General features: G+C 45.7%; 1 protein-coding gene across 1 annotated transcript in view; it reads left to right on the forward strand.

Annotated features, from left to right (window-relative positions):
- The window catches only part of znf385c (zinc finger protein 385C), a 212168-nt gene that overhangs the window by 175371 nt on the left and 11626 nt on the right, over positions 1–25171 (forward strand). Inside the window, exon 5 of the mRNA XM_078529267.1 lies at positions 21511–21837. Within this exon, the coding sequence (XP_078385393.1) occupies positions 21511–21837 (327 nt within the window). The remainder of the gene's footprint in view (positions 1–21510; positions 21838–25171) is intronic.

Genomic DNA, 25171 nt, shown 5'->3' on the forward strand with positions numbered 1-25171 from the left:
CTGGGAGGATGTTGAGGTACCCCATTTCCCCTCAAATTGCCAGTGTAGGAACTCACCCATGGTTACTGCAATAGAGTACAGGTCTGTGTGCATTTCCACTTTCTGCTGGACCAGGGTCCCCATGGCGTCTGCCATCCTTCCCATGGAGACCTCCATGTGCACACATGTGGGCACCACTTCATCAGAGAGCAGGCGAAAACACTCCTCTAACTCGCATGCCACTCTGTCGAGGGCTTCCAACAGCTCTGCGTCATGTTCCCCCACCTTCTGCTGACTCTCCACGATGAGTTTGAAGGCCGAATCCAGAGGCTCGTCATTTGACTCCGACCTGACAGATGCCTCTTCCCCAGCAGTTCTCTGAGTGCTGGGGAGCTCAGCTGAACCTGCCTCCTCCTGCTGCGGACACGTGTCCGTGCGGTGACCACTGTGAACCCGAGCCTGCCCTTGATCTAGGTCCCACCGAGGTGTGGGGCTCTGTGCTGGTGCAGGGTGTGGGTAAGCGCTGTGATGGGTCTTCCAGGCTGTTTATTTCCAGCTCTTCAATGGAGGTGTCCTCTTGACTGGAGGTGAGGATGTGGATGGAGCTGAGGGACTGGTTGGCTGAGGGTGTCGGTCACTTGGCAGAGCTCCCTGTGAACCAAAGTAGAGATAATTGGTGCATGGCAGCAGAGTCAAAAGCAGGAGAGAGAGCACTCAGTTGTATTGAGAGAGGAATGATGTGGTGCAGGATCCTCACGTGGGTGTTCACTGATGACCTCACTGTCACCGCAGGCACGGTCCACATCCTCACCAGTCAGCACGATGGCCACTCCTCAAAGTGAGTGTGGGGCCTAATGTGGGCCACTCCACCCTGGGTCTGGGACCCCCTCCCCCCTTGCTGTTGTGAGCCAGCTTCTCCTGCATGGAAACAGATGGAGAGAGTGTGAGCAGGAGACACGGCACAGCAGATGATAAGGATGCATGGAATGTTTCTGTGGTGAGTGGAGCCAAGGACGGGATGAGAGTGTGAGCACCAGAGGATATGAGCCTGATGGAGATGTGAGGGTGTGTGTGAGAGTTAGTGGTGTTGTTCCTTTGAGGTGTGAGATCCCTGTGGGTGTGTGATGGGTTTTGGAGTGTGAGTTGAGGTGGTTGACTTGCCCTGGTGGAATGGATGAGATCATTCATCCTCTTCCTGCACTGGATGGCTGACCTCCTCTGTGCTCCATTAGCGCTGACTGTCACTGCCGCCTCCTCCCAGGCCGGATTGGTGACTCTGGTGGACCTCTGATACTTCTGATTATTAATCAATTTCCAATATCTAATAGGATAATTCCAGATCTCTTTTAGAATGTAAACATCACAATAAATTCATTAAGAACAATTGATCTATTGTTATCCACATGTAAAGAGGCTTTGTCTTTGGTGAGGTTATGGTAACAGAGTGGATACAACTCCAAGGAAATTCTAGTTTAGGAGCTGATCTGTTATGATTTAGAATTAGCAGCCACACAAGTTCTGAGTTTTTTTTTCTCGTCTTCATTAACTCCCGATTTGTTCTTTTTTTATTTATCCTCCAATCACCCAGCTTCTCACCTCCATGTAGGTGGCAGTAAGGCCAGAGAGACAAGTGATTCCTTTGAGGTTGTTACAAACAGGAGAGAGAGAAACTGAACTTCTTTATCCTCTCCCTGTCTGTCCATAAACAGAGGTGTTTTGAATTATTTTTAAAGTAGGCTATGGCGTGTTTCCCCAAATCCTCAGTTTGTGTGATCCAATTCGATAACCACTCAGCAAACTCACATTACGATTAACTCAAAAGGTTAGTTTGTTCACATTCAAACCCGGGGTGAGGGGGGGAGGTGGGTTGCGGGGTGTGGGGGAGGTGGTGGGGTGGGGGGTGGGGAGCTGGTGTTTGAAACCACACACACACACACACACACATACACAGACATACATACACGCATATAAACAGTAAGGGATAGAAAAGATGGAAGATTTACAGCGATGGGCAACAACAGTAAAAGAGCTACAGAAATAAATACGAGTTCACATGATTTCCCAAGTCTGTGAAGTTAAAGTCCAGAGAGCATGTCCTTCATGGCAGGGTTTAACCCAGATGAGTTTCTTGTTGGAGACAACAACAGGAGAGTCCTTGAAACGAATGACGATGTAGCGTGATGGAGTTTCTGTGCTTAGACTGCTTGGCAGGCCATGATCAGTGACTTTTAAAAATGAAACAGGCTTGTAGGAATTGAGAGATGGTTGCCAGCTGTTTGCTCAGCCAGGAACAGCTGGGGCTCTTTCCAGTTGGTGTAAAACAGCAGACTGAGGGTTTCTCGTTTCTCAAAGGAATGTAGAGATTTCAAAATGGTCACTCGAGCCACGTGACCTTCTTTCTCCACAATGATGTTAAAAGGGATGTTTATTGTCTGGAACTGTGGTTTCAGAACTGATGATGTCCCAGTCATTAGCTTTTGAAAGAGTTACCATCCATATTGAGGTTCTTGTGTCGGGAAGGCATTGTCTAGGCAAACCCTCTGACTCCACTTGAGGGGTAAGGTTATCAAGATGCAAATGACATCCATTGTCCCCTCAATGGTCCCCTTTTGAAAAGGACCTGGACAGTCCCAGGTGTGAGATGGGTCAGTTAACAACGCTACAGGAATTACCAGTTTCGATCTGCCAGTCCCCTGGTTTTGTGATTATAAAGTTCTTACAATTTGGTTGAGATTCCACGATGATGAGAGGAGGATTCTTTTGTTCTTGTAACTCCTGTTGGCAGCTTCCAGAACAAAGGCCAGTCGTGTGGTCATGTGACTTGTAATAGCCATCTTTTTTTTCAGTTCAGCAGAAAGTCTATTTCAAAAATAGCAAAAAAACAATAAAGTTCTGATACATACAGTTTTTTTCATGTCTTGTTGACATATCAAGACTAAGAATAAGGGAGCATTGTCAGTCTCCCATCAAAATCTCTCAATCAAATACACTACACTGGCAATATGGGTCTAGTTGCTATATTTTTCTTTGAGTCGACTTCTCTTGAAATCATAACAATGTTAAACTAATTCCCTCACCTCCAAGCAATTGGCCAACTTAGTCAGCCAGGATTTTCTTGCCAAATTTCTGCTTGCAGCAGTGTAACTTTGGCTTGAAGCCCATACAATAAAGTTTTAATTGAGACTGGGCGGTGGGTGGGGGGGTGGTTCCAGAGTCTTCAGGGCAACAGGGTAGGGAAAACCCAGTGAGGAGAATTACCTCAGTGGGGGGCCTCTGATAGGCACAAGGCACCCGAAAAGGCGGCACCCTCCCTAACCCAGCCACAGTCTCCCAGATTGCCAGGTGGGCTGAACACTTGGCACTGGTTTCCCCTGTCATGGGTAGAATCCCAACAGCAGTGGGAAGAGGCCTTTCCGTCGCCCCAGCCTCCCCCATTGCTGGTAAAATTGCAAGGAGTTGGGGGTGGGTATGGCGCCACGGCTATCGTACCCAATTTCATAGCCCCCATGCCTACCACCCTGTTCCCGAGGGACCTTAAAATTCTGGCACATCTTCCCTTGCCAATTGGAAAGTGAACAGGTTTTTTAACACTAAACTGGATGATCCTTGACTGTCAAATCCTATTTTTTAAAAATAAAACTAACAGACAAATGTGTTCAGAAATAAAAGAGCAGGCAGCTTTTGTAATGTTCCTGTTATTTTTCTCCTGGGTTTGCTCACAGCAGTGTCCTGGAGATTAATTTTTAATTCCTGGTTACTCTAGGATAGCCCTGAAGGGTTTGTGCCTTTAATTGAATCAACTTAAGTTGGTACCACAGCACTGTTTGGGTATATAAGTCTCGATGCCAAGCTGCGTCAGCTCCATTACATTCAATGTAGCTGCTTTTTTCTGCGATGTCTCTTGACGTGCTTTTAAACTGCCCTGATGCTTACCACAACTCCAATTTCCCTTCCCCCGCCTGGGTCATATTGACTGCCCTGGTTAACTGGAACAGCATTGGACATAGGCAGGAACGTTTTCATACACAGTACCTGATAGTATGTGTGCACTGCCCTTGCAAAGTTCTCTAACCCTCAGAAGAGATCAGCCAGTATAACCCCACTGGCGTTCATGAGGGGATGTTGTTTAATGTACATCAAACACAGTGTCCCATCTCTGCAATAAGGAAACAGTTTCTGATCAAAAATAATGAGTGTTTGTTAAATAGGATTATTTGTCATGTGGAAAGGCATGGACTAGTCAGGGATGGTCAGCATGGATTTGTTAAAGGAAGGTCTTGCCTCACAAATTTGATTGAATTCTTTGAGGAAGTGACAAGAAGGGTTGATGAAGGTAGTGCAGTAGATGTTGTGTACATGGATTTTAGCAAGGCATTTGACAAGGTCCCACATGGCAAATTGGTCAGGAAAGTAAAAGCCCATGGGGTTCAGGGTAACGTGGCAAACTGGATAAAGGTTGGCTTTGTAACATAAAACAAAGGGTAATGGTCGATGGATGCCCTTGCGAATGGAAAGTTGTCTCAAGTGGTGTTCCACAGGGCTCGGTGTTGGGACCCTTCCTGTTTGTGTTATATATTAACAATTTGGATGTGAACGTGGTGGGCATGATTGGGAAATTTGCAGATGACACAAAGAGTGGCTGAGTAGTGGATAGTGTAGAGGATAGCCGTAATCTCCAAAATGATATAGATGGGTTGGTGGAGTGGGTGGTAAAGTGGCAGATGGATTTTAACATAGAGAAGTGTGAGGTCATACATTTAGGGAGGTCAAACAGTTACAGGGATTACAAAATAAATGGGAATATACTAAGAGGGGTAGATGAAGTGAGAGATCTTGGCGTACAAGTACACAGGTCCCTGAAGGCAGCAGTTCAAGTAGACAAGGTTGTAAAGAAGGCAAAACAAAATAAAAACAGAATTACCTGGAAAAACTCAGCAAGTCTGGCAGCATCGGCGGAGAAGAAATCAGTCAACGTTTCGAGCCCTCATGGCCCTTCAGCAGAACTGAAGCATAGTTTCAACAAGGGAGAAATATAAATTGGTTTAAGGTGGGTGGGGGGGAAGAGACACATTGAGGGTGTGGTGTGAGCAGATAATCAAAAGATGTCAGAGACAAAAGGGTCAAAGAGGTGTTGAAGGTGGTGGTCTTTGTCTGAGAAAAGTGCTAATTAAGAATGCAAGACAGGATATTCAAAGTACAGCTCTAGTGGGGGTGGGGTGGAAAGACTAAAGGTTTTAGTTTTAGATTTAAAAATAATGGAAATAGGTGGGGAAAGAAGAATCTACATAGATTATTGAAAAAAAAGGCGGGTGGGGGGGGGAAAGAAACGGGGTGGGGATGGGGGGAGGGGGAGTTTAAGATCTAAAGTTGTTGAATTCAATATTCAGCCCAGAAGGCTGTAAAGTGCCTAGTCGGAAGATGAGGTGCTGTTCCTCCAGTTTGCGTTGGGCTTCACTGGAACAATGCAGCAAGCCAAGGACAGACATGTGGGCAAGAGAACAGGGTGGAGTGTTAAAATGGCAAGCGACAGGGAGGTTTGGGTCTTTCTTGCGGACAGACCGCAGGTGTTCCGCAAAACGGTCGCCCAGTTTGCGTTTGGTCTCTCCAATGTAGAGGAGACCGCATTGGGAGCAACGAATGCAGTAGACTAAGTTAGGGGAAATGCAAGTGAAATGCTGCTTCACTTGAAAGGAGTGTTTGGGCCCTTGGACGGTGAGGAGAGAGGAAGTGAAGGGGCAGGTGTTGCATCTTCTGCGTGGGCATGGGGAGGTGCCATAAGTGGGGGTTGAGGAGTAGGGGGTGATGGAGGAGTGGACCAGGGTGTCCCGGAGGGAACGATCCCTACGGAATGCTGTCAAGGGGGGTGAAGGGAAGATGTGTTTGGTGGTGGCATCATGCTGGAGTTGGCGGAAATGGCGGAGGATGATCCTTTGAATGCGGAGGCTGGTGGGGTGATAAGTGAGGACAAGGGGGACCCTATCATGTTTCTGGGAAGGAGGAGAAGGCGTGAGGGAGGATGCGCGGGATATGGGCCGGACACGGTTGAGGGCCCTGTCAACGACCGTGGATGGAAAACCTCGGTTAAGGAAGAAGGAGGACATGTCCGAGGAGCTGTTTTTGAAGGTAGCGTCATCAGAACAGATGCGACGGAGGCGAAGGAACTGAGAGAATGGGATGGAGTCTTTACAGGAAGCGGGGTGTGAGGAGCTGTAGTCGAGGTAGCTGTGGGAGTCGGTAGGCTTGTAATGGATATTGGTGGACAGTCTATCATCAGAAATTGAGACAGAGAGGTCAAGGGAGGGAAGAGAAGTGTCAGAGATGGACCATGTGAAGATGATGGAGGGGTGGAGATTGGAAGCAAAATTAATAAATTTTTCCAGGTCCCGACGAGAGCATGAAGCAGCACCGAAGTAATCATCGATGTACCGGAGAAAGAGTTGTGGGAGGGGGCCGGAGTAGGACTGGAACAAGGAATGTTCCACATACCCCATAAAGAGACAGGCATAGCTGGGGCCCATGCGGGTACCCATAGCCACACCTTTTATTTGGAGGAAGTGAGAGGAGTTAAAGGAGAAATTGTTCAGTGTGAGAACAAGTTCAGCCAGACGGAGGAGAGTAGTGGTGGATGGGGATTGTTGGGGCCTCTGTTCAAGGAAGAAGCTAAGGGCCCTCAGACCATCCTGGTGGGGGATGGAGGTGTAGAGGGATTGGACATCCATGGTGAAGAGGAAGCGGTTGGGGCCAGGGAACTGGAAATTGTTGATGTGACGTAAGGTGTCAGAGGAATCACGGATGTAGGTGGGAAGGGACTGGACAAGGGGAGAGAGAAGGGAGTCAAGATAATGAGAAATGAGTTCCGTGGGGCAGGAACAGGCTGACACGATCGGTCTGCCAGGACAGTTCTGTTTGTGGATTTTGGGTAGGAGGTAGAAGCGGGCCGTCCGAGGTTGGGCGACTATCAAGTTGGAAGCTGTGGGAGGAAGATCTCCAGAGGAGATGAGGTCAGTGACAGTCCTGGAAACAATGGCTTGATGTTCTGTGGTGGGGTCATGGTCCAGGGAGAGGTAGGAGGAAACGTCTGCGAGTTGACGCTCAGCCTCCGCGAGGTAGAGGTCAATGCGCCAGACAACAACAGTACCACCCTTGTCAGCGGGTTTGATGACAATGTTGGTGTTGGACCTGAGAGAACGGAGTGCAGTGAGTTCAGAGAGAGACAGATTAGAGTGGGTGAGAGGGGCAGAGAAATTGAGACGACTGATGTCACGCCGACAGTTCTCAATGAAAAGATCAAGAGAAGGTAAGAATCCAGAGGGAGGGGTCCAAGTGGAGGGAGAATATTGGAGGTGGGTAAAAGGATCCGTTGAACGGGGAGAGGACTCCTGCCCAAAGAAGTGAGCACGGAGACGAAGACGGCGGAAGAAGAGTTCAGCATCATGCCGAGCCCGAAATTCATTGAGATGAGGGCGTAAGGGTATGAAACTAAGTCCTTTGCTGAGCACTGAACGTTCAGCATCGGAGAGGGGAAGGTCAGGGGGTATAGTGAATACGCGGCTGGGGCTGGGATTGGAAGATGGGGTGAGGACGGAGGGACAAGCAGGGGTGGAGGGTCCCCGATGGGTGTTGGAGTCGATGAGTTGTTGGAGCTTGCGTTCCTTAGCACTTGAGAGAAAGAGAAAAAGTTTCTTGTTGAGGCGACGGATGAGGCGAAGAATAAAATGAAACTGGGGGCACGCGCAGCTTTGAAAAAGGGTGCGGCGGTGCTGCTGGAGGGAGAGGTCAAGTGTGTTCATATGGCGGCGCATGGCACTGAGTGTGGATCTCAGAATGCGACGGGAACAGCAGTCCGAGAAACGTTTTATGTCCCGGAGATACCTGTAATCCTGGGTGGGTTCGAAACAAGAGGGATGGAATTTCAGTTGAAATCCACGTGGGGTGAGTCGGAGACGGAGACAGTCACTGAGAAAGGAGATATGGCTGTGAAAGCGGGTTTTAGTAAACACCTTGTCAAACACCAGGAGAGAAATGGAAAGCAATGAAGGTGAGCAGGGCAGAAGAGACAGTCGGAAATCCTGTCGGAGGACAGAACCATACTTCTTCCAAGAGGGCATTTTTTTGAAGAGAGGTGGCAGTCAATCAAACACAAAGATAAAAACAAAAAGCTAAAAGCTACTGCGGATGCTGGAAATCCAAAACAAAATAAAAACAGAATTACCTGGAAAAACTCAGCAAGTCTGGCAGCATCGGCGGAGAAGAAATCAGTCAACGTTTCGAGCCCTCATGGCCCTTCAGCAGAACTGAAGCATAGTTTCAACAAGGGAGAAATATAAATTGGTTTAAGGTGGGTGGGGGGGAAGAGACACATTGAGGGTGTGGTGTGAGCAGATAATCAAAAGATGTCAGAGACAAAAGGGTCAAAGAGGTGTTGAAGGTGGTGGTCTTTGTCTGAGAAAAGTGCTAATTAAGAATGCAAAACAGGATATTCAAAGTACAGCTCTAGTGGGGGTGGGGTGGAAAGACTAAAGGTTTTAGTTTTAGATTTAAAAATAATGGAAATAGGTGGGGAAAGAAGAATCTATATAAATTATTGAAAAAAAAGGCGGGTGGGGGGGGGAAAGAAACGGGGTGGGGATGGGGGGAGGGGGAGTTTAAGATCTAAAGTTGTTGAATTCAATATTCAGCCCAGAAGGCTGTAAAGTGCCTAGTCGGAAGATGAGGTGCTGTTCCTCCAGTTTGCGTTGGGCTTCACTGGAACAATGCAGCAAGCCAAGGACAGACATGTGGGCAAGAGAACAGGGTGGAGTGTTAAAATGGCAAGCGACAGGGAGGTTTGGGTCTTTCTTGCGGACAGACCGCAGGTGTTCCGCAAAACGGTCGCCCAGTTTGCGTTTGGTCTCTCCAATGTAGAGGAGACCGCATTGGGAGCAACGAATGCAGTAGACTAAGTTAGGGGAAATGCAAGTGAAATGCTGCTTCACTTGAAAGGAGTGTTTGGGCCCTTGGACGGTGAGGAGAGAGGAAGTGAAGGGGCAGGTGTTGCATCTTCTGCGTGGGCATGGGGAGGTGCCATAAGTGGGGGTTGAGGAGTAGGGGGTGATGGAGGAGTGGACCAGGGTGTCCCAGAGGGAACGATCCCTACGGAATGCTGTCAAGGGGGGTGAAAGGAAGATGTGTTTGGTGGTGGCATCATGCTGGAGTTGGCGGAAATGGCGGAGGATGATCCTTTGAATGCGGAGGCTGGTGGGGTGATAAGTGAGGACAAGGGGGACCCTATCATGTTTCTGGGAAGGAGGAGAAGGCGTGAGGGAGGATGCGCGGGATATGGGCCGGACACGGTTGAGGGCCCTGTCAACGACCGTGGATGGAAAACCTCGGTTAAGGAAGAAGGAGGACATGTCCGAGGAGCTGTTTTTGAAGGTAGCGTCATCAGAACAGATGCGACGGAGGCGAAGGAACTGAGAGAATGGGATGGAGTCTTTACAGGAAGCGGGGTGTGAGGAGCTGTAGTCGAGGTAGCTGTGGGAGTCGGTAGGCTTGTAATGGATATTGGTGGACAGTCTATCATCAGAAATTGAGACAGAGAGGTCAAGGAAGGGAAGAGAAGTGTCAGAGATGGACCATGTGAAGATGATGGAGGGGTGGAGATTGGAAGCAAAATTAATAAATTTTTCCAGGTCCCGACGAGAGCATGAAGCAGCACCGAAGTAATCATCGATGTACCGGAGAAAGAGTTGTGGGAGGGGGCCGGAGTAGGACTGGAACAAGGAATGTTCCACATACCCCATAAAGAGACAGGCATAGCTGGGGCCCATGCGGGTACCCATAGCCACACCTTTTATTTGGAGGAAGTGAGAGGAGTTAAAGGAGAAATTGTTCAGTGTGAGAACAAGTTCAGCCAGACGGAGGAGAGTAGTGGTGGATGGGGATTGTTGGGGCCTCTGTTCAAGGAAGAAGCTAAGGGCCCTCAGACCATCCTGGTGGGGGATGGAGGTGTAGAGGGATTGGACATCCATGGTGAAGAGGAAGCGGTTGGGGCCAGGGAACTGGAAATTGTTGATGTGACGTAAGGTGTCAGAGGAATCACGGATGTAGGTGGGAAGGGACTGGACAAGGGGAGAGAGAAGGGAGTCAAGATAATGAGAAATGAGTTCCGTGGGGCAGGAACAGGCTGACACGATCGGTCTGCCAGGACAGTTCTGTTTGTGGATTTTGGGTAGGAGGTAGAAGCGGGCCGTCCGAGGTTGGGCGACTATCAAGTTGGAAGCTGTGGGAGGAAGATCTCCAGAGGAGATGAGGTCAGTGACAGTCCTGGAAACAATGGCTTGATGTTCTGTGGTGGGGTCATGGTCCAGGGAGAGGTAGGAGGAAACGTCTGCGAGTTGACGCTCAGCCTCCGCGAGGTAGAGGTCAATGCGCCAGACAACAACAGTACCACCCTTGTCAGCGGGTTTGATGACAATGTTGGTGTTGGACCTGAGAGAACGGAGTGCAGTGAGTTCAGAGAGAGACAGATTAGAGTGGGTGAGAGGGGCAGAGAAATTGAGACGACTGATGTCACGCCGACAGTTCTCAATGAAAAGATCAAGAGAAGGTAAGAATCCAGAGGGAGGGGTCCAAGTGGAGGGAGAATATTGGAGGTGGGTAAAAGGATCCGTTGAACGGGGAGAGGACTCCTGCCCAAAGAAGTGAGCACGGAGACGAAGACGGCGGAAGAAGAGTTCAGCATCATGCCGAGCCCGAAATTCATTGAGATGAGGGCGTAAGGGTATGAAACTAAGTCCTTTGCTGAGCACTGAACGTTCAGCATCGGAGAGGGGAAGGTCAGGGGGTATAGTGAATACGCGGCTGGGGCTGGGATTGGAAGATGGGGTGAGGACGGAGGGACAAGCAGGGGTGGAGGGTCCCCGATGGGTGTTGGAGTCGATGAGTTGTTGGAGCTTGCGTTCCTTAGCACTTGAGAGAAAGAGAAAAAGTTTCTTGTTGAGGCGACGGATGAGGCGAAGAATAAAATGAAACTGGGGGCACGCGCAGCTTTGAAAAAGGGTGCGGCGGTGCTGCTGGAGGGAGAGGTCAAGTGTGTTCATATGGCGGCGCATGGCACTGAGTGTGGATCTCAGAATGCGACGGGAACAGCAGTCCGAGAAACGTTTTATGTCCCGGAGATACCTGTAATCCTGGGTGGGTTCGAAACAAGAGGGATGGAATTTCAGTTGAAATCCACGTGGGGTGAGTCGGAGACGGAGACAGTCACTGAGAAAGGAGATATGGCTGTGAAAGCGGGTTTTAGTAAACACCTTGTCAAACACCAGGAGAGAAATGGAAAGCAATGAAGGTGAGCAGGGCAGAAGAGACAGTCGGAAATCCTGTCGGAGGACAGAACCATACTTCTTCCAAGAGGGCATTTTTTTGAAGAGAGGTGGCAGTCAATCAAACACAAAGATAAAAACAAAAAGCTAAAAGCTACTGCGGATGCTGGAAATCCAAAACAAAATAAAAACAGAATTACCTGGAAAAACTCAGCAAGTCTGGCAGCATCGGCGGAGAAGAAATCAGTCAACGTTTCGAGCCCTCATGGCCCTTCAGCAGAACTGAAGCATAGTTTCAACAAGGGAGAAATATAAATTGGTTTAAGGTGGGTGGGGGGGAAGAGACACATTGAGGGTGTGGTGTGAGCAGATAATCAAAAGATGTCAGAGACAAAAGGGTCAAAGAGGTGTTGAAGGTGGTGGTCTTTGTCTGAGAAAAGTGCTAATTAAGAATGCAAGACAGGATATTCAAAGTACAGCTCTAGTGGGGGTGGGGTGGAAAGACTAAAGGTTTTAGTTTTAGATTTAAAAATAATGGAAATAGGTGGGGAAAGAAGAATCTACATAGATTATTGAAAAAAAAGGCGGGTGGGGGGGGGAAAGAAACGGGGTGGGGATGGGGGGAGGGGGAGTTTAAGATCTAAAGTTGTTGAATTCAATATTCAGCCCAGAAGGCTGTAAAGTGCCTAGTCGGAAGATGAGGTGCTGTTCCTCCAGTTTGCGTTGGGCTTCACTGGAACAATGCAGCAAGCCAAGGACAGACATGTGGGCAAGAGAACCTTGACCTCTCTGTCTCAATTTCTGATGATAGACTGTCCACCAATATCCATTACAAGCCTACCGACTCCCACAGCTACCTCGACTACAGCTCCTCACACCCCGCTTCCTGTAAAGACTCCATCCCATTCTCTCAGTTCCTTCGCCTCCGTCGCATCTGTTCTGATGACGCTACCTTCAAAAACAGCTCCTCGGACATGTCCTCCTTCTTCCTTAACCGAGGTTTTCCATCCACGGTCGTTGACAGGGCCCTCAACCGTGTCCGGCCCATATCCCGCGCATCCTCCCTCACGCCTTCTCCTCCTTCCCAGAAACATGATAGGGTCCCCCTTGTCCTCACTTATCACCCCACCAGCCTCCGCATTCAAAGGATCATCCTCCGCCATTTCCGCCAACTCCAGCATGATGCCACCACCAAACACATCTTCCCTTCACCCCCCTTGACAGCATTCCGTAGGGATCGTTCCCTCCGGGACACCCTGGTCCACTCCTCCATCACCCCCTACTCCTCAACCCCCACTTATGGCACCTCCCCATGCCCACGCAGAAGATGCAACACCTGCCCCTTCACTTCCTCTCTCCTCACCGTCCAAGGGCCCAAACACTCCTTTCAAGTGAAGCAGCATTTCACTTGCATTTCCCCTAACTTAGTCTACTGCATTCGTTGCTCCCAATGCGGTCTCCTCTACATTGGAGAGACCAAACGCAAACTGGGCGACCGTTTTGCGGAACACCTGCGGTCTGTCCGCAAGAAAGACCCAAACCTCCCTGTCGCTTGCCATTTTAACACTCCACCCTGTTCTCTTGCCCACATGTCTGTCCTTGGCTTGCTGCATTGTTCCAGTGAAGCCCAACGCAAACTGGAGGAACAGCACCTCATCTTCCGACTAGGCACTTTACAGCCTTCTGGGCTGAATATTGAATTCAACAACTTTAGATCTTAAACTCCCCCTCCCCCCATCCCCACCCCGTTTCTTTCCCCCCCCCACCCGCCTTTTTTTTCAATAATCTATGTAGATTCTTCTTTCCCCACCTATTTCCATTATTTTTAAATCTAAAACTAAAACCTTTAGTCTTTCCACCCCACCCCCACTAGAGCTGTACTTTGAATATCCTGTCTTGCATTCTTAATTAGCACTTTTCTCAGACAAAGACCACCACCTTCAACACCTCTTTGACCCTTTTGTCTCTGACATCTTTTGATTATCTGCTCACACCACACCCTCAATGTGTCTCTTCCCCCCCACCCACCTTAAACCAATTTATATTTCTCCCTTGTTGAAACTATGCTTCAGTTCTGCTGAAGGGCCATGAGGGCTCGAAACGTTGACTGATTTCTTCTCCGCCGATGCTGCCAGACTTGCTGAGTTTTTCCAGGTAATTCTGTTTTTATTTTGTTTTGGATTTCCAGCATCCGCAGTAGCTTTTAGCTTTTTGTTTTTATCTTTGTAAAGAAGGCATATGGAATGCTCTCCTTCATTGGCAGAGGTATAGAATATATAAGTAAGGATATCATGTTGGAATTATATACAACACTGGTGAGGCCACAACTGGAGTATTGTGTGCAGTTCTGGTTACCACATTACAGGAAGGACGTAATAGCTCTGGAGAGAGTGCAGAGGAGGTTTACAAGAATGTTGCCAGGGTTAGAAAAGTGTAGCTACGAGGAGAGATTGGATAGGTTGGGGTTATTTTCCTTAGTACAAAGAAGGCTGAGAGGTGACTTGACTGAAATGTACAAAATTATGAGGGGAATAGATAGAGTGGACAGGATAAAATTGTTTCCCTTGGTGGAGAATTCTAGAACCAGGGGACATAGATTCAAGATAAGTAGCAGAAGGTGTGGTGGGGACATGAGGAAGAACTTTTTTATGCAGAGGGTAGTGGGTGTCTGGAATTTGCTGCCCAAGTTGGTGGTAGCGGCAGAAACTTTGAACTCTTTTAAAAAGTACCTGGATCTGCACCTAAAGTGCTGTAAGCTGCAGGGCTGTGGGCCGGGTGCAGGAAGGTGGGATTAGAAAGGGCACCTGGGTGTCCTCAGGCTGGCATGGGCAAGATGGGCCAAATGGCCTCCTTCTGTGCTGTAACTTTTCTATGGTTCTATGGTTCTAAATGCTGACCTTCACTTAAAGGTATCATCACCTTGGGGTGTTTCCAAGCAAAAACAACTGGGAACCAACAGGTACTGTGTTGGCTACAGGGATAGTCGCAACTGAGCTTCCCAACTATCTTCACATTATTTGGGGAAATTGGAGAAAGTTATTGTCTGAAAAAGCCAGTGTTCAAGGAACAAGCAAAGGAGAACATGGTTAGGTAGTGTGATGGAATAGGATAAGTGTAACATAAGGAGTTGGTACAGTCCACCTGTGCAAACATTAGATACTAAGAAGTGCTCTGGTTGCCAACCAGAGAAGGCACAGAAAGGCTGACAGTGATTCTTATCGCCTCAGATCTTTCTTGTTTATTATCCAGATATTGGGTTTGGTGTCACATCAGAAACGCCTATATCAAAGACCATTGTTTTATATGCAGATAATTTATGGAGCCATTTCTCACAATCACAGCTGGAGATAGTGGGTGAATTTTACATTTTTCAGCAGGGTGAAGGAGGTCGACCCCGAAGTGTGCGGTCCACTGATTCCAACCCCCGCCCTTTATACACACCAGATAAAACATGTTGCAGCCAATTAGCACCAATTCTAGCTGCGTGGGAAGCTTACTTCCCGGCCACAAACCCTTCCCCTTGCTCCCTCCCAAGCTCGCAGTTATTATCAGGGCACCTTTCTCATGCCTGTTTTTAAATGCCCCACTACAGAAAGCTCCTGGGACTTGAGTTCATATAATAAATAATGCAGTGTTGATTTTGTGTAGCAGCTACATTCACATTGTAATATGAATAACACCATGGTGTGAGGGTTCTGAGAATCAGCACTGTAGGCCGGTATGTCATGCAGCAGAGAGATAATGCCGTAGTCACGGCTGGAATTGTAAAGACCCCTACTCAGAATCGGTCTTTATTCATCATTTTGAAGGGTGCAACAGAGACATTAAAATCACTGTCATTAAAGGTTGCCACCTCCCCCAGCAGAATCTGCTGGTACATTCAAATATTGTCTTGGGGGCAAGCCTTGTCTGCTGCCCTTGTGCCTCCTCGTTTTAGATGGTGTAAAAGACTCCCAAACCTTTCTAGATCCAACGACTGAAAAATACAGCAGGCAACATAAAATTGCAGACAATTGCGTTGTTGACAAGCTTAATTAGTTTCTTAAAAATGGCGGCCAAGCTGCCAATTTTGGTGCCCACTGGGTTCCATATTACCAGAGGCCAGCGTGATGACGTCAGGCTGGTGACCAGACTTTATGTAAGGGCTGGATTTCACGTAAGTGTTATGGGGATTTGGGGGGGGGAGGGGGAAGCGTACCCGATTTCCAAACATAAAATTCACCCCGTTAAGACAATCAGGAATAAATTTGAACACTGTAAGGAGCTGATTTCATGAATTGGAAAGAATAACGAAAGAGGATTGGGAATGAAATTCGACACGGGCGGGTCACAAAAAAGACAGTGTGACATTTGTTAACTGTTATACGCCCCACCTGATATTCCTTCTGTTCAAGTCTTTGGAATTGAATATTGGGTAGGACGTAGACCAACACAATAGCATCCATTTCATTTTAAAGCCCAAACTGAATTTCAATTACATTTAGATTGCAAAATAAAACATGGATTTACTGTGCTTTTTAAATATTATTTTAAGAAGGATAGCTCTATAAGTCTAGAGATGGCAACACTTATTAGCCAAAGATTTGGATTCATTATTATGTTTGGAAAGAAGCTGATACAACATTCTGTAAATCTCCCAAAGGAGCCACATACTTTCATGAAAGAACCTTTTTTAAAGGCTTGGCCTGCTGAGCAGCAATGCAGCATTTCCTCCTGCCTGTCTCTATTTGTATTGAACAGAGTATAAGTAGAAAAGTGTTGGTAGAAATAGTGTAATGTATCTGGATAAGTGTGGAACAGGGAGTGACAAAATGATGAACTGTAAAAAGATAAATAAATCCCGAGTACAAGGAAATAGCTGGAGTCAAGCCTCTATGTCAATAATGAATTCATAAAACGTGTGTAAATAGAGTGATGTCAGTTATTAATCTAGCATGTCTTACCCCATCTCTCTACTATACTTCTCTTTGCTATTTGTTATACTTCTCAATTCTATCAGGTGACAAAATGACTGTTAAATGCAATTTCATGGGATGGTAAACATTACATACTGATGAAAGCTGTATGAGCTATAACATGAATGACTTTGCTGATATTGAATCAACACAAGACAGCTAATGGCAGATTGTACAGGTTTATAGGGAATTTTAGGATATTGAACCAGTGACAACCAAGAAGTGCAGCCATCTGACCAAGTGAAGGCAGTTTATGACTTGAGGGGAATTTGGAGTTCCCACAATTGCCCTTGTCACTTTTGATGCTAGATGTTGCAATTGGGAGGGAAGAGCTATTGAAGAATCCTAGGTGACATGCGATAGTGCATCCTTTTGATCATATATAGGGCAGATGCTGATGGGCCGAATATTGACTCGAGTCACAGGGACACTGATCAAGCAAACTGTTCTGTTCTGGATAGTATTGAGTCTCTTGAGTATTGTTGTGGCTAAGTAGTGAAAATACCATCAGACTCCTGATTCGAAAGTTGTACATGGTGCAGGGTAATGACCCTCCAAATTTTATTCTATTGTGTGCAGCCTGTCTGTTTCAATGCACACTACCTTTAAGTTTTCTTACACAGTCATGCATGTGCGGTATCTTTGCAAGTAGCCTGTGCAGTATCTTACAGGTTCTAAGCACCCTCCACCACCAGTGCACAGTGGCTGCAGTGTGTATCACCTACAAGTTGTACTGTAGCAACTTGCCAAGACTCCTTTGACAGCACCTTCTAAACCCGTGATCTGTACCACCTAGAAGGATAAGGGCAGTAGACACAAGGGAACACCACCATCTGCAAGTTCCCCCTCAAAGCCACACGCTATCCTGACTTGGAATGATATCGCCATTCGTTCATTGTCGCTGGGTCAAAATCCTGGAATTCCCACCCGAACAGCACTGTGGGTGTACCTACACCACATGGACTGCAGCGGTTCAGGAAGACAGTTCATCACCACCTTCTCAAGGGCAATTAGAGACAAGCAACGCAGGTTGGCCATGTTAGTGACACTCACATCACAAGAATGGGGAAAAAATAGCTAATGAAATACTTTCAAAGTGTAGTTACTGTTGTAATGTAGGGAAAGCAGTAGCCAATTCGCAAATCGCACATCCCACAAACAGCAATGTGATAATATCTAGGGCGTATCTATTCCTTTTTGAATGAGGGATAAATGTTGGGCAGGACACCAGGGATAACTCCAATGCTCATCATTGAAACAGCACCATGTTCATCTGAAAGGACAGAGATGGATCCTCAATTTAATATTTCAGCACCTCACACATTGCATCATTCACTCAATAGTACAGGAGAGTATCAGCCTTGATGCTTGTGCTTAAGTCCTGAACTGGGACTTGAACCCCCGCCTTCAGACTTAGAGATGAGAGCACTACCAACTGAGCCACAGCTGACAATATAACTTGGCTATCCTTTATCCATGCCTTTCAATATTTTAAAATTTGAATTATGTCCCCTTCCATTCATCTTTTATTTTGCGATAGCAAATTTAATCACCCTAGCCCAGAAAGGCTAAAATGGTGGTGGACAAGATGCACAGTTCATTCCAAGTACAGCAGGATGATTACAATGCCAGAATGATCGCCGTGCTACTTAGAGCTCATGCCAGGGCCATAATTGGGTAGATTTTTAAAAGCCCTTTTCATTTGCCTGGAAACAGACTTCTGTTGCACATGACGTGCCAAGTCTAACTGAAAAACCTGAAGTCCTAAGTAATCAATTTAATGTTATGTTTAGTCATTTAAAAAGACATCAAACTGCACAGAACCTGTGCACAAACACGTGCCTTCTTAATAGCTTGTACGATCGCTGGTTTTAACCTCATGTTGGTTTTCAGAATGCCAGGTGGGGGTAAATGTGATTGCTCAATCCTCTAATTGCTCCTGTACTCCCGAAAGCCAGCTGTAAGCTGGCCCCCTCGAGAGGAAACATGACAATCACTCCCATGGATTTCACATTCTTCATATTTTTGTTGCACATCAAAATACACAAGATCATTTGCACATAATTGCGGAGAGCATTTATCTGCATGGAGTGATATATAACATCACACCTGGTATGAAATTGGACTTGCAATGTGCAACTAAATTGAAAATGAAATTTACATTTTGCTTGAGAGGTAACAAATAATAAATTGTCTCTTATTACGCCACATAAACATTCTGGCACTTTCTGAATCTTTGCTGAAATACTGCAGCAAAGAACGGCACCATAAAATGTAATATGAAGCCGTTTAAAGGTTTTAGCGATAATTGATTTTCTGCCTGCCTCCCCCCCCCCTCCCCCCACCCCCGCTAAGATTTTCACGTTTCATCTCTCCACAGCTGTTTTGACAAAGCAAAGACGGGTCTGGAATAAGCAGGTTTAAAATCAGAATCCTGATGTTTATTTCTGAGAATATTCACAAATGGTTTGAAACAGATCTATTAACTAACAGCAATAATGACAGGATGGTGAACCCCCCCCATCAATATAAAAATGAATTAAAAGTTAAAAAATCTAAACAATTTGCGTGTACTCTTTACTCAATAATCTAGTTCTTCAATTTTTCCCAAAAAAGAAGCGAAGCTCTGAATGGTCACAATGTCCAGTGTTCTATCAGCCATTCTACTAGGAAGACTTAAAGGCTTCCCACACCTAGAGACACATGGGCCAGAATGTTTCACTCGTTGGGCAGGCGTGCGCCCGAACGAGTGTGAAATGACACACGATGATGTCGGGCGAGCGTCCTGACGATATGGCGCACTCGCGTGATATTTCAGTTGGCGGGTGCGGTTGGGAGTTGGCAGCGCACTTGCCGACAATTAAAAGGCCTGTTAAGGTCATAAAAGTTATAATTAAGTTCAATTTCTCAATGCCCATCCAACCTTACAGTTGGCGGGCAGGCGATAACGCCAAGCGGCCTTTAGATTTTTTAGGAAACCTCATCCACGGGTGGGATGAGGTTTCCAACAGCAAATAAAAATAAAATTAAAACGTATAAATTTCGTTCATAACATGTCCCTGCTCATGTGACAGAGTCATATGAGGGGACATGTTTTATAACATTTTAAAATTCTTTATTTTCAATTTTTTAAATCTTCAGCTCCCGGAGGCAGCTCAGTCCCTCAGGGAGCTTTCCCTGTGTACATGCACAAAGTTCTCCGCTCATTCCCCCCCTCCCCCACCACACACACACAGGCAGCACCAAGCACTACACCATGCGTTTCATGCTGGGCAGACCTTAATTGGCCCACCCAGCATGAAATCGCGGTCACGGCCCATTCGCCGGCGGCAGTCGGCTTCCTGACCGCTCCCGCTCGCCCCCGCCAAGCCCACCCGATGAGGGCAAAATCTTGGCCATGAAGGACATGTTTATGCCTGTTTGCATGGCTCTCATTTCCTGGGACTACATGGCTGGAGGAGGGACTACTCCGCTGACGGTAAGATTCATCCACTCTTGCTGCCTACGTATTGGAAGCACTTACAGGTTGATAATCAACCTGTTTGGCCATATTATGAAGGCACCTTCCATAGCCATCGAGTCCTGGGAGTGGGACTTGAACCCTGAGCTTCCAACACAGAGGCGGGGACATTACCCACTGCACCACAAGACCTCCTCCCGGGAAGATGCCAAGTTTCATAACTTCCAGTTGCACATAAATGGGGCAGTGACAGATGTGGTAAAAAAGCTGAGGGTTTTTGTGCACCGGCACTTGTTGGCTCCTCACAAACTCCTCTTCGCAGTTCAGTTATACATCGGCTTCCGAATTTCCAGCTTCTCACCTGTGTCAAAGCTAATAGGAACTGCAAGTATCAGTGGGGACAGAAATCTAAACATGCAAAACTGACTTAAAACAACTTAAATGTGGAGGATGATGCAGTCTGGGCCAGTAATTCAGAGACCCAGGCTAATACTCTTTGGGGACAAATCCTAATGCAGCTGGTAGAATTTAAACAAAAATATCTTTTTAAAAAAGTCTGGAATTAAAAGCTAATCCCAGTAATGGTGAACATGAAACTATTACCGTTTGTTGTAAAAACCCACGTGGTTCACTAATGTCCTTTAGGGAAGGAAATCTGCCATCTTTACCTGGTCTGGCCTACGTGTAACTCCAGATCCACAGCAATGTTGTGGTTGACTCTTAAATGGCCTGGCAAGCCACTCTGTTCAAGGGCAATCAGGGGTGGACAACCAATGCTGGCCTTGTCAACGACACCCCACATCCCATCAAGGAATCATTAAAAGGCCGGCCTCCTCAGTTTCGGCTCCAACACCCCGGTTTTTTCAGTCAGAAACCCACAAATCAGGCCAGCCAAGTTGGCATCTTATTTTCCAGTCCCAGGTGGCCACGTACCAGGACCAGGAAAATTTATCCTCACCAGATTTCCTGGTGAATTATTTGTTATTCATTGATGTTGTTATGTGAACAGGACATGTGAATAGAATGGATAAAGCCTATCCCTTGATACCCATCAGTCCACAGTTTATTTAGAACTTGTTAGAGCAATATGGCCAACAAAAACTGAGGTATTACATTTAAGCTTTTGAATTTAAGAATTTTAATATGGGTTCCATGATTTATCAGTGTTGAAATTGCTACTTGTAATTTAGATTGGGAGACTTGCTTTCAATAGAAGCTGCTGACTTTGCGATTCTGCAGTGCAGTATTGAATTTGTAGCTTTTGAAGTCTGAATGACATTTACTTTCTGAAGAACCAATCTCTTCCAGTTAATTTACTTTTCTACATTAACAGTGCTCAGAATCACAATGTAGAAGACAATATTTTATAATAAGGACAAGAGAATAGCATTACCATGTTTTGGAATGCCTATAGATAAGAGAGAGGGCAGATTATAAATCTACAATGATTTAAGTCAAGCCACCTTGCATTAATTCATTGAATACCTGAAAATAATCCAATTTAAATTTAAATGCATTTTCTTCTGTCAAAAATATAGATACATGTAAAGGGATACACATCCTCAACCTCGGCAGGTCTAACAGCATCTGTGGAGAGAAAACAGAGTTAACATTTTGAGTCTGTATGACTCTTCTTCAGAGCTCTGAAAAAGAGTCATAGGGACTCGAAACTTAAACTCCGTTTCTCTCTCCACAGAGGCTGTTAGACCTGCTGAGTTTTTCCAGCATTTTCTGTTTTTGTTTCAGATTTCCAGCATCCACAGTATTTTGCTTTTACATCCTCAACCTATTGTGTCCTTTGTTTGCTTTGTAGAGGACTTTCCTACCACACCAACAGGTGAGAAAACAAAAGGTAATTCTACCTCATTGGTTCACGTATCAAAAGTGTTTATGATGGAATCTGCTGGCACCAAGGCATCCGCCACGTTTTCCTGTTCAGAAGCCACTAATGGCAGGTCAGAAGATGACATTGCGACCTCAGTTGTACACACCGCGGAGATCATGAGAAGTGAGGGCACCGACAGTGTTAGCTCAGCCCCTGAAAGTGAGAAAGAGGGAGAGAAAATGAAACAACAGCTCTACTGTGCGGTTTGCAAAGTGACTGTGAACTCCGTATCGCAACTCGAGGCACACAACAATGGTGAGTGTCCTTGCTACTTGACGCCTGTGAAACAGAGATATGTAGGCAATAATGAATGTTTACCAGAGCGATTTTTATTCAGGTGTATATTACATTGAGATTATAGCATTGAAACAGGCCATTCAGTCCAACTGGTCTATGCTGATGTTCTTGTTTCATACATGCCTCCTCCCATCTTACTTCATCTCACTCTACCAGCAGAACCTTCTATTCCTTTCTCCCTCATGTACTAATCCAGCTTCCCTTAAAAGCATCAAAGTTCTGATTCCATTCCTGCTTTTGGTGCAGTCACAGTTAGTTCTTAATCCAAAAATGTCAGGTCAGTGGTAGAGTTTTGTACGCCATCCTCAAGACATGATCTTGGACAACTGATCATTAGATTTTGTGCCACCAGTTCTCAGTTAGCTGAAAGATGGGGCACTGCATTAGGGAAGGAGGTGGCATAGTGGTATTGTGACTGGATGGGTATTCCAGTAGACCCAAGGTAATGTTCTGGGGACCTGGGTTCAAATCTCACCATGGCAGATGGTGAAATTTGAATTTTAAAAATCCCCACATCCCATGAATGAATATATAAAAAAGAATTTGTGCAGCTGAAAGATGATGCATTGCACGTCGACAGGACATTTGATCTTGGAGGAGGCAGGTGAACCTGAGAAGTCAAGTTGTTCTCCATATTAGCACTTGACTGAAAATCACACAGCGCATTACAAACACTTGAACCTAGATTATCCTGCTATTAGTCTTCTGGAGACATCAGTGGAGGAGGACCCTGAAAGTGTGTTAGGGGGCGGATTATAAATTTGAAAAAAATCACAATCAAGAAAGTAGGATTTTTGAATTTACTGTAGTAATTTACAAAGTACATTAAAAACTGTGCCAACCACATTCTTACATAAGCTCGTCCCAAAAGACAGTAAAATTCCAGGTGCTAAAATCAGACAATGAATTAGTTACTTGGGCAAGATACTGCCATTTCCCATGGAACCATATCAGAGAATGAATTAGTTAAAACAGAAAATGCCAGTAACACACAATGGGTCAGGCAGTATCTGGGGAGGGAGAGACAGAATTAACATTTCAGATGGAAAATGAATTGTCACTTTAAAGAGAGAAGCGATAAGGGCCTAAAGCTGCAAAAATAAATTAATGGCAGTTGGTCAAATGGAGAGCCCCAGTCATAGGATTGTGAATTCCAATTCTGTCCTTGACCAACTTTCTAAATCACCCGCTCAAATTGGGCAAGATTCACAATTTCTCTGAACGGATGCCAGCCAGTACATGTAAATACCACCAGAAATATCCAACTCACAGAGAGGGGTAAGAGGTCTGAGACATGGAAAAACCAGAACCACAGAATGAATTAATGTTGATTTGACATCTTACTGACCAAAGAAAGAATTGTCCTTGATCCCAAGATCCTCTTTGATTCAGCACTGGAGGATCTGCAGTAGTTTGATTCTACCATTGTTACACTGTTCCCAATCCATGCTGTGCTTAGTGACAAGGGTGAGGGAGGATTGGAACAATTGTGTGTAGTATGTAGAGATCAATCAGATTGTTAGTTTCGTTCACTTAAGTAGAAGGTCAAGTTTCCCTTGTGAAAATATTTCTACTTAGAAATTAAAGCCTAAATGTGTGGTGAAATGGTGAAGCCAAAGCTGTGAACTGGACAATTCCACTGAACCGGAAACAAAGGAATGAAAGATTTGCACTTCTTACAAACATACGAACAAGGAGCAGGAGTAGGCCATTCGGCCCCTCGAACCTGCTCTGCCATTTAATAAGATTATGGCTGATCTGATAGTAACCTCAAATCTGCATCCCACCTACCCCCGATAACCCTGGCCTACCAAGAATCTAACCACCTCTGCCTTAAAAATATTCAAAGACTCTGCTTCCACTGCCTTTTCAGGAAGAGAGTTCCAAAGACTCACAACCTTCTGAGAGAAAAAGTTTCTCCTCATTTCCATTTGGCACTTTTCACAACCTGAAGATGTCTCAAAGCCCTTTACAGCCAGTCAAGTATTTTTGAAGAAGAGTCACATGGGCTCGAAATGTTAACCCTGTTTCTCTCTCCACAGATGCTGCCAGACCTGCTGAGTTTTTCCAGCATTTTCTGTTTCTATGTTGTATAAGTATTTTTGAAGTGTAGTTGTTATTGTAATACAGGAAACATGGCACAGTAAAACAGTTTATGCACAATAGTCTCCTGCAAATAGCTATGTGATAATGATCAGATAACCTGATTTTGGTGGTGATGTTGATTGAAGCATACATATTGACCAGGACACTGGGAACAATTCCCTGCTCTTCTTCAAAATAGCTTGAAACAGGGAGATTTTCCATCCACCTTAGAAAGTAGACATGGCCTCAGATTAACATCTCTTCAAAAGACGGCACCTCCAACAATGCAGTGCTGCACTGGACTGTCGGCCTAGTATAATTCATCATATAGAATTGTTGGATTGAATGTCTGCTGGGATATTTTTGTAGGTGTTTAATAAACTGAATTCAATACTACAAAACAAATGATCTCCCAAAAGAAGGAAGGCCAGAAATGATTGCTGCTAACAGCCGCAGGCGAGCACTGAATGTGTTCATAGTCATTCCCATATCCACTGTTTTAACAGGGTCATTTAATTACACAGTTTAACACCTCCATTAAAGTAGCATGTGGACCGACGTCAAGTAAATGCATTTAAACATTTGTCTACTATTATTGGAAATAATTTCTAGTTTGTCTAGTGTGGAAAGGAAAACAAATAAATTATCTCAGGATGTCCCAGTGTGCTTTACAGCTAATCAATCATTGTTGTTATGTAGAGAAATGCAATCACTGATTTATTCTGGTTTCTGTAATCACTGTCCTGGAAAAATATAACAATTTACCCTTGGAGTTACTTTTGCAACTATTGACCTGTCCACTGGGAATTGTCCAATGCTGGCACCCTGATCATACGTTTATCTGAGGTTTCCACAGAAGTTAGAGTGGACGAACTGGAGATCCTCCCTCCCCCTCAGACCCACAACAACCCTCCCCCTCCACCCCCCCGCCCCCTCATACCCCACCACCACTGACAAATGGATTCCAAGCCAGATGGTGAAATGTGAAACCAAACACAAATCCTTTTCTTGATAGTGCCTTTATTCACAGAATGTAGTATTACATGGTCTGCCTTCTACCTACCAACCCAGTGTCCCAGCAATTCCTCTTTATATCCTCTTCTGAATAAACCGAACAAAAAATCAACAAAATAAACTAATAGCTAAAAACGTCAAAGGAAACTTGGCTAACTAAACCAAAATATCATTCCCGGGGGTGATGATGTAC

The sequence above is a fragment of the Cetorhinus maximus genome, chromosome 25 (assembly GCF_964194155.1).
Source record: "Cetorhinus maximus chromosome 25, sCetMax3.hap1.1, whole genome shotgun sequence".
Taxonomy (NCBI): Eukaryota; Metazoa; Chordata; class Chondrichthyes; order Lamniformes; family Cetorhinidae; genus Cetorhinus; species Cetorhinus maximus.